The following is a 9,936-nucleotide window of genomic DNA, read 5'->3' on the forward strand; positions in this document are numbered from 1 at the left end:
TTGCGTCAGATAGAGCTCATCCATGCATGAGAGAAAGCTTTGCAACCATTCAGATTTGTCTGAGTGCTCTTCACACAAGATGCCTGGGTAATTGAAGTCTCCCATGACAACCATGCACTGGGAGTGTGCAGCTTCACCCAATTCCCTGGAGAACTCCTGGTCAAGCTCTTGATCCTGGGTAGGAGGTCCGTAGTAGACTCCTACCATTGTGTCCCCTGTGCCATGTTCCCCATAGATTTTAACCCAGAGGGTCTCCAGTTGTCCACCCTGGTCACCAACATCAGCTTGCAGGGACGCATAGCTTTCCTTAACATAGAGAGCTACACCCCTGCCCCTTTTATCTACACGATCCCTCCTGTACAGGGTATAGCCATCTATACCCATGGTCCAGCCATGGGTGGAGTCCCACCAGGTCTCTGTTATCCCTATGATGTCATAATTATTTGCATTAAGCAGGAGGATGAGCTCCTCCTGCTTATTCCCCAAGCTCCTGGCATTTGTGTACAGGCAGGCAAGTGTCCCCTTGGGGGCTCTTGCCTTTCCCACAGATTGTACCAGGGCTGGGGCAGGTGTGGGCTCCCTTAAGTGCCTTGGCCTGCTGGCTTTGCAAGGGTTGCTCAGCGGGCCAGCAGTGGCGGTAGTCCCCCCATCCCTCAGCGGGCTTAGTTTTAAAACCCGGTGGAGCAGGTCAGCCAGTCTGGCTGAGAAAGCCTCTTCCCCAGCGGAGAGAGGTGGAGGCCATCTCTTCCCAGCAGCTTGCTGCCTCTCTCGCCAAAGAGCGGGCAGTGGTCATGGAAGCAAAAGCCTTCCCGATGACACCAGCGCTGCAGTCTTTGGTTAACTACATGGATCTTCCTCTCCCTCCTCAGCCCGTACCCTGAGACTGGGAGGATCAAAGCGAACATCACCTGTGCCCCTAGGTATCTAAAAAGTGGTGATTTTCAACCCGAGTGTTGCTTTAAGATGGGACACTTGGGGTGCCTTGAGATTCTTTCAAGGGTGCTGCAGGGTGCCACACAGTGTTAGCACTCTTAGGTGTGAAAACATGATTCACAAGATAAACCCAGAGATTTCATATAAGAACTCATACTGTTAAGACTATTCTGAGCCATTGGGTCTTTCTGTGTTCTTTGCAACATATGAATTGCTCTGTCATTTTCTGTTGTCAAAAATGAGTGAAAATTAAGAGCTGGTATTTTACCCAGCTCTACTTTAAGCCTAGTGATAGCTGTCTTCAGTCTAAAAAAGGTTGAAAAACACTGGTATAGAGTCTACTGTTGCCTTATGTTGTTTTTGTAGGCTGGACTGATGGGCACAATGTGAGCCATATATACACAAGGAGTACAGTGAATGAGTAAAGGCTTCTAGCATATTCCTTATGATCCTTACAAAATTACAGAAAAAGGTGTCAGGTGTCAAAAAAGACTATATTATAAAGTATAGGCATTGGAGGCAGAATTTATACAGGGAATTTTACCTGGTACCTCTCTTGAGTTTTGAGTGTCTTGCTTTGAAAATGTAAAATTCCCTTTCAATAACTTTAGTTTAAATTTTCTTTAAACATAGTTCATTAATTAAAAGTAAAAAAAAAAAAAAAAAGCCATAATCTGCAAACATCTGGTTGAGTACCAGGAAACATCCCATTCGATGTAATTTCCAGTAACCCAAGTCCCATCTGCTCTGTAATCTTGTGCGACTTCCTGTAAGGCCCACTGCCTTGGCATGTTCTTTTTCTATTCCTGCAGCCCAGGCTACACAGTGCCATTGCAGCCTTCAGCGTGGCTGGGAGAAGCTTGTGTTACAATGCCATCTAGAGAGAAAAGGAGGGAAACTGCAGCTCTCTCTGGCTCTGACTTGGCCAGCTAGCCCTTCAGCAGGGTCTTTACTTCTGTGCTAATTTTAAAATTAAAAAAATTAAGCAGGTACTTAAGTTGTTGCTGAATAAATAAGGACCCTAAACAAGTGCTTAAATTCTTGGTGAATTAAAGCCTATGAAATTGGAAATGAAATAAAAGACCCTTCATAACAATCACAAACTTCACTGGTGACTGCATTCAGTCATGGTAACAAAAAAAGGAGTCAGTGTCAGACTGTAGCTGTACTGCATGAATTGGGAAAAAACCCCGAATACTGACACAAGAATACTGAGAGGTTTGATAATGGTATGGTTACAACAAACTTACAGACCAGTGTACATTAGTGTACATGCAAGTAATGGCCTTTTTGTGGGCAAAGGTATGATTTCACCTCTTAACCTGAATGCATCCTGCAATGGCAAATGCTAGGAGAAACAGCCTATCATAATAATGATCCTCTGTTTTCAGAGAATATGTCCATTATAATGAACTTCATTGCTGCTCTGTATTTCAGGATGCAGGAGGAAGAATGGGATAAGTATATTATGCCTACAAAATCAGAGTCTGAAAAATATAAAGTGAGTCGTACTTTCAGCTTCCTGATGAACAGGATGACGAGTACAAGAAATAAGTGCAAGGTAACTTGGGGCCTAAAAAGAGTACTAAATAAACACATAACACATTGTGGGAAGTAAATTGGATTCTTTGGTGGTTCCCTTTTAATATCTAAAGCAGGGCTGTCTCTCTGGTGGTCCATGGGCTGCAGGTGTCCCACAACAGGTTAATTTGTGGGCCCAGGGTTCCCACCTGGCTACCATTCCCTCTACTGTTCCAGTTGCGCAGCAGTTGGGGATCCAGGCTTCTTCCTTCTCCTTCAGACTCTACTTCCTGCCGCACCCTAGGGGGTGGCACAGTACAGTGTGGTGCAGCCTGCAGTGCAAGGGAATCCTATTGCTGGGGAACTGAGGGTGGGGGCAGGGCACCCATGCGTGCAGTGCAGCAAGAAGGGGGTGTCCATGCTGTGTGCCACCAGAGAGCCAGTGGTTTGTGGTGGCTTGGTCCCCACTGATATTACCCGTGCAGTGTGTAGCCCCTGGCCACTTAGAAGTTGGACAGCCCTGATCTAAAGGCTAGTTTAGGCAGCCTTTACTTATTTTAGTGAGCAACAAGAAATGTCATACATTAGTCCTATTACAAGACTACTTGTATGAATGAGTGCTCACCCATGTCAGTTTTGCACAGTGTAGGAATAAGGTGGTATTTATAACACACAAGTAAATAATTTATTTTTAAAACTATGCTTTTTAACCTACATTGTCCCTTTTAATCATCTATGGTCAAGTGATTTAAAAAAAATCTTTAATTGCTCTTGCATACATTTTTATATGCAAACAAGGTAAATACAAGCACAGGTATCAGTTTGTAAGTGCAGATGCCCAGTTTATATCCAGGAATCTCTTATGTGCATGTTCATTTGCTGCACATTTAACAATATTTTCTAATTGTCCTTAGTTGATGGTGATGATGAGAATCATTTGATAGTTCCTGGTGTCAGAGATGTCTTCATGTTTTTTAGAAATAATAGGTCCCAATTGTTACTGGAGAGGAGATAAAAACTTTTTAGATAATTTTCTCTTCATATAGTGTTTTGATATTATAATTGTATATATTGTGTACTCAGCTAGTCTAACTTGTCTTATCTTGCCTGCATAACTGGGTATCAAGACAAAAAATAAGGATGCCAAAGACAAAGAGAAACTGAACAGACATCATTTTGTAAATGGAAACTTCCCAGGGGTCGTCCCTTGTACAGCATGCGACAAGGCTGTCTTAGGGAAGGAGTCGTTGCAGTGCTCAAGTAAGTAGGAACTTTTATGTAAACATAAAACTTGTTATAATCTATTTCAGGATCCTTGCTTAAGGTTCCATTTCAAGGGAGCCTGGGTTTGAAAATTCTTGCTTCTTTACTTATTGAGCCAGGATCCACAGGCTTCAGGGAAAGTAAACAAAGAAAATGATCGCTTGTATCTTTGCTAACTAGTTTCTTACTAATTCCTAAACAATTTAGGAGAAAGCTGCTTTCCATCAACCATGGGGTGAAAGATTAAGGCAGTGTTTATGGTTACTCATTAACTTAGTCTGAAGGAAGAAAAATAATGAAGCCTTGGAATAAAGTTCTCTGCAGTGTCCAGGACCCTGGGCACTGTTGGGTTTTGAGATCTGTCTTTTTCTTTCAGATTGCAATGTGATTGTGCATAAAAACTGCAAGGATTCTGCTACTGTATGTGCCAAAGTAAGTTTCTGTACATAACTTGTCTTCTTATGTCTCTCTTGATATTCTTTCTCCAAGATGGCACATAATGCAATTGAGAGGGCAAAAAATGACACAAGTGATATGGGAAATACACAGGCAGGGTTAAGGAAATGTCAAATGTCTGCCATGACAGCAAACACAAGCAGTGTACCTGAAATTTTTAGAAAAGGAGTGGAAACGGCTGGAGTCAGTTTCTGAATTTTGGCCTCTTGCAAGGTAAATGGCATTTGCATTTTTAAAACATGTTTAAAGGAAAATCCTTGAAGAGCTGTAGATTTCCCTTGAACTATATCATTCTAATGTTCAGAAAGTGGGCAAAATCACCAAGTGGAACAGAAGAGCAGCATAGTCTAATCTTCTCAAGTAGGAAAGCCAGTATGTTGCAACTATTAAAATGAAGGAAATATATGCAGACATTTACATCTAAAGGTTTCTCTTATGGAGAAAAAAAAGGTGATTTGTCCTGGGATAAGCTACACCGATGAAGACCCCTTACTGAACTGTTACTGTTCACTGACTATTAAGATGTGGGGGGATGTGGGCATGCTAGAAGGGAGGAATAGGCTGCAATCAGACCTAGACAGGTTACAGGGGTGGGCGGATGAGAATAGGATGGGATTCAACACCAACAAGTGCAAGGTGATGCACCTGGGGAGGAACAACCGGCACCATACCTACAGGCTGGGGAATTCCCTTCTTGTCAGTACAGAGGCAGAAAAAGGATCTTGGAGTCATCATTGACTCCAAGATGAACATGGCACGGCAGTGTGGGGATGCAGTCGGGAAGGCCAACCGTACCTTGTCATGCATCCACAGATGCATCTCGAGCAGGTCCAAGGAGGTGATCCTCCCCCTCTATGTGGCACTGGTCAGGCCGCAGCTGGAGTACCGCATCCAGTTCTGGGCGCCACACTTCAAGAGGGATGTGGACAACATGGAGAGGGTCCAGAGGAGGGCCACTTGCATGATCAGGGGGCAGCAGAGAAGGCCTTATGAGGAGAGGCTACGGGACCTGAACCTGTTCAGCCTCCACAAGAGAAGGCTGAGGGGGGATCTAGTGGCCTGTTACAAACTAGTCAGGGGGGACCAGCAGGCACTGGGGAAGTCCCTGTTTCCCCGAGCACTGCCAGAAGTGACCAGGAATAACGGTCACAAGTTGGCAGAGGTTAGATTCAGGCTAGACATCAGGAGGCGCTACTTCACGGTCAGGGCGGCTAGGATCTGGAACCAACTTCCAAGAGAAGTGGTGCTGGCTCCTACCCTGGGGGTCTTTAAGAGGAGGCTAGATGTACACCTTGCTGGGATCATTTGACCCCAGTACTCTTTCCTGCCATGGCAGGGGTCGGACTAGATGATCTACTCAGGTCCCTTCTGACCCTAGAAACTATGAAACTATGAAGTGTTTGTGCCAGGATGACTATGTGGGAGTTGCTGTCACAGTGCCAAAACTTTCACAGGAAAAACTCCTAAGCAGCAGTTCTAAAGGCATATTTGTGTGTTCTCTATAGCAATATGCACTTTTGGAAACTTACAAAATGGATTTAAAATGTAAATTGAAATAATAGAAGAGTTGGCTCAAACAAGTAATGTAACTACTGGGACTAGTGAATATTTACCAGGAAGAGACAATATATCCAACCCAGAATGAGGAAGAGGAGAAAGAAACTACTACTACTTGCTTGTCTAAGTGCATGTGTCTTGTACTGTACAGCACAAGGAAATGGATTGTGCTTCTAACTGAATTCTGCAGTCAATGTCCTATCCTAGGTCCCTTGAAATATGAAAATTATGCAGTAAAATGAAAATCTTTGTTATCCAACATCCCTGGGATAACCATATTGCCAGTTACACAAAATCTTTGGTTACCTGAAATAACCCGGCAGGGTTTTCAGATAAAACAGGGTTGAGGGTGGGAGGGAGGTGGTGGTGGTTGCCGCTGCATGCAAGCTTCCCCCAACCCCACATCTGGCTAATGGAACTGGGGGCGGGATGTGATGACAGCTGCCTGCAGAGCGGCAGCAGCACAGAGTGGTGTGTGGCAGTGGCAGCCGCTGTGTGCAAGCTTTCCCCCCCACCCCGCGTCTGGCCAGCTGGCCAGAAACTCCATTTAATGGAGTATTCTGGTTGATGAAGTACTGGGTAGCAGAGATTTTACTGTACCTGCAAATACATAATCATTTTCTTAAAATTATTAAATTTTAGATGTTAAAATCACAAATCCTATGCAGATTTTAAGTGAATAATTCCCTAATGGCATGGTCATTTGTAAAAGAAAAAAAAACAGTCTAATCTTATGCCTAAAATGTATTCAATTCATTATCTCTTTCTTTTGATTTGTTCATCATTAACAGAAATTTAGGAACCTAATACACCTTGCCTGGGAACTTTTCTAGATGATAATATAAAAGTAGGTTCATGACTGACTATTAACAACTGTTGTTGCATTTAATAAGATACAATTCTTCTTTACTAGAAAGTCCAAGAGAGATACCTTGTTAAGAACAGACCACAAACAGTTGTAACAAGTAAGTACTGTAGTAAGCGAGATAATAAGGGTAAATCTATCATTTTTAAGGTTAGTGCCTAGCGTGAATAACAGAAAATAGTAGGGCAAGCTTTCTTTACAGTTTGTAAATGTATGTATTGTTATCCCAGTGACCACAGTATACAAGAAAGCAAATGGGCTTGCTTGTGTATAGGTGTGTGTGTACAGATATATATTAAATGGGATTTTCACAAACATGTATCTTTAGACTCATTTCTTCCCCTGAAGTGAATGGCAGTCTTACCTTTAAATTCAGTGGAAGCAGGCCAATGTTGAATATGCTTTTGAAAATACCTCTCCCAACATGCACTAGTATCTTTGTAAGTAGAGGTGTAGTTGTATGATTTAAGAGTGTATTCATGGTTTGAGATTTTCCTCATATTGAAGGCATGGATTTAGGAGCCATTAGCTTCTCTTTGACTCTTGTTTTAACTTGTGCCACTAGAGTGTAATCCTAACGGCATGGTATGAATTAGTTCTTTCAGCATCTTTTAGTATTATAGCCATGCAATCAATAACGTTATATTTTGTTTGTCAAGATTTTTTGCAAATGTTTTACCTCATAGATCCATCATTCAGAGACATCCCACAGCCTCTGCTGTCCTCAATTCATCCATCTTCTTCAATGCCCATTGGACTGTGTGCCACAAAGAAAGAAGTCTTGCAGCAATCTCATTCTTTATCCAAAAGTGTTCCAAGTACCAGCTTTGAAAGGTAGAGGGCAGTGACCAGTACAGTATGTTAACTAGATTATTCTTGGTTATGTTGCTGGTAATAAATGCTTTTTTTTCCTTGCAGAAGATCTTTGCCATCATCAGAGCAAGATGCTGATACTGGCAATTGGAGATCCAAGTCGCAATCGGAGGAAATGTTACAAGCTATAGGAACCCTTCAATCAATGGAGTCTTTTGTAATTGAAGGTTAATGATTGAGCATATTGAGAAGTCTATATGTTATAATGTCTACTGGAAAGTGTGAAATGGAGTAATTTATTAATAGTTTTAAGAATGCTACTCCTTCAGTTAAAAGAAAATATTTATACATTAATTTTGATTGTGTGCAGGTTTAAAGTGATACTTTGAGGTATCTCTGACTTAAAATTTGACTAGAAATGTCTTAATTATACTAGGCTCTCAATATCGTTGTCTACACAAAACTGCATTATAAAAGTAACTAATTTCCCCCAAAGTAGCATGTTTTCTACCTGCATTCTTGAAATAGGTGTTACTGATGTATATATTGTTGCGCACTCATAAAAAAATCCCCCAAAATCTTGCATTATTTGTTTTCTCCAATAACAAAAAACTAACCTACAACTGACCATCTGTCCTCTGTTGAACCTGCATTCTAGGGCTGTGTGAAGCTTTGGTCCTTGATTTGATTCGGTGGAGAACTCTTTGAATTGATTCAGATTCAGAAAGATTCAGTGATTTGGACATAGAGACAGCTTTAAAGGTTTTTTCTACATACCTCTAGGTACCAGGCGGCTTGTCAATGCTGAGATGCTGTAGCAGATGGCGCGTCCCACAGCAGCAGGGGGGTGGGGGTGGGGAGTCCCCAGCGCACTCAGCAGCAGACCTGCAAGTGAACCAGAAGCACTTCCAGTCCACTTCTGGGTCTGCTAGGGTGCTCCCCTGTGGCCCCCTGGGTCGGTAACTGGTGCCTCCTGGGTCTCGGGGGGGCACCTGGGGTCCCCCTGCAGCCGATCACTGAGCCCCAGCATTGCAGATGTTAATGAGCCATGCCTGGAACCTCGAGGTATGTAGAAAAAACATTTAAAACTGTGTCTGTCTGAATCGCTGATTCTTCGAATCAGCATTGAATCTTCAAATTCGGATTTTGCTGAATCAAAGCGGGGACAGTGATTCAAATCAATGAATCGAGTCACGGTCCCTGATTCAGATCAAATCCAAATTGAATATGGCCTGCTTTGCACACCCCTACTGCATTCATGCCTGGAAAGTCAACAGATACCAGCTGTTTCAGAAAAAATGGGTAGGGATATCAGTGTCAGTGATGATAGGCCTTCGGTGAGATTATGAAAATAACCTAAGTTGGGCACCCAGAATCAGAAGGCCCTTTTGCAAAATTTGGCTTTTTTTATGAGGTGATATTTTAAACTAAGGTAAATAAAAAGGATTCAAATCTGAAAAAGTATCAACAATCACTGTTTCCTGCTTTTTTGTTCTATTTACAGTTAAATATATAGGGTAGTGATGCTGACATTATTGACAAGCTTCGATTTTTCAGGTTTCAATACTTAGAATTTGATTTATTCTCAGCATTGGTTAGAATTTTTAATGAATCTCAATTAAACAATACAAATATTTATGAATTAACATTCATGCATACCAAGAATTTCCCTTGCAATTAGTTTTGCCAGTGCTTATGAGGCTTATATTTCATCATAGATGATGTGGATGCCACGCTGTGGACTGACCTAAGCACAGATGCACAGGAGTTTGAGGCTGAATCTTGGAGTCTTGTTGTGGATCCAGCATTTTGTAGCAAGCAAGAGAAGAATGTTATCAAAAGACAGGATGTAATTTTTGGTCAGTATTTCAGAGATTCTCATGAGGCAGAAAATAGCTTGGCACGGACTTTATGGAAAGATGTGCATGCCATTTGATCAGAAGAAAATGTCTAATGCTTAAAGGTTAAGATGGGTAATGAAGAACATTTTAAAAAGGATACTTTGCCACAAATAGAGATGATCTCTAGAGCTAAAAGACTGTTGGAAAAAGCTGCTTGCAAAGATTTGTTTGGATTTGAAAGTGAATTTCACAGAATGGACAAATGAAAAAAGTGCATTTGTGGGACTGGGTTTTACCCCACATCAACTGCCTGCTGTTACCCTGGGAACAGGGAAAGCACAGAGTTAAGTTTCCCCACATTAACTTTGTCCTTGCCAATGGTAAGCAAGACAGAGGGATACTTACTGCAGAACAGCTGACACATAGTAAGTCTTCTAACTCTCTGAACTTTGTAAGTTTATCCCTCAAGTCAATGTGACCCTATTTTTGACCTTGTGTTCACTCTCTGGCCATGTGCAGACAAATGCAGCTGTAAGGTATGTGGCACTGCAGACATGTCTGCAATGCTATGTATCACACATTCAGCTTTTTTCCACACTGCAAGGGAGCGGTGCAGTTGGGGTTTTTTGACCCCTGGATATCCAGGACTCAAAAAAGCTGCGCAAAAAAAAAAAAAAAAAAAAAAAA

At 42.0% G+C, this 9,936-nt stretch overlaps 1 protein-coding gene across 6 annotated transcripts in view; it reads left to right on the forward strand.

The window, feature by feature from the left end:
- Positions 1–9,936, forward strand: part of ARHGEF28 (Rho guanine nucleotide exchange factor 28) — a 269,125-nt gene that overhangs the window by 185,896 nt on the left and 73,293 nt on the right. For all 6 annotated transcript variants that reach the window (XM_019517681.1, XM_019517684.1, XM_019517682.1 and 3 more), the window contains 7 exons: positions 2,371–2,494; positions 3,582–3,714; positions 4,094–4,149; positions 6,644–6,695; positions 7,282–7,429; positions 7,514–7,635; positions 9,127–9,267. In XM_019517681.1, the coding sequence (XP_019373226.1) occupies positions 2,371–2,494; positions 3,582–3,714; positions 4,094–4,149; positions 6,644–6,695; positions 7,282–7,429; positions 7,514–7,635; positions 9,127–9,267 (776 nt within the window). The remainder of the gene's footprint in view (positions 1–2,370; positions 2,495–3,581; positions 3,715–4,093; positions 4,150–6,643; positions 6,696–7,281; positions 7,430–7,513; positions 7,636–9,126; positions 9,268–9,936) is intronic.

The sequence above is a fragment of the Gavialis gangeticus genome, unplaced genomic scaffold (assembly GCF_001723915.1).
Source record: "Gavialis gangeticus isolate Ggan-Ray unplaced genomic scaffold, GavGan_comp1, whole genome shotgun sequence".
Classification (NCBI taxonomy): domain Eukaryota; kingdom Metazoa; phylum Chordata; order Crocodylia; family Gavialidae; genus Gavialis; species Gavialis gangeticus.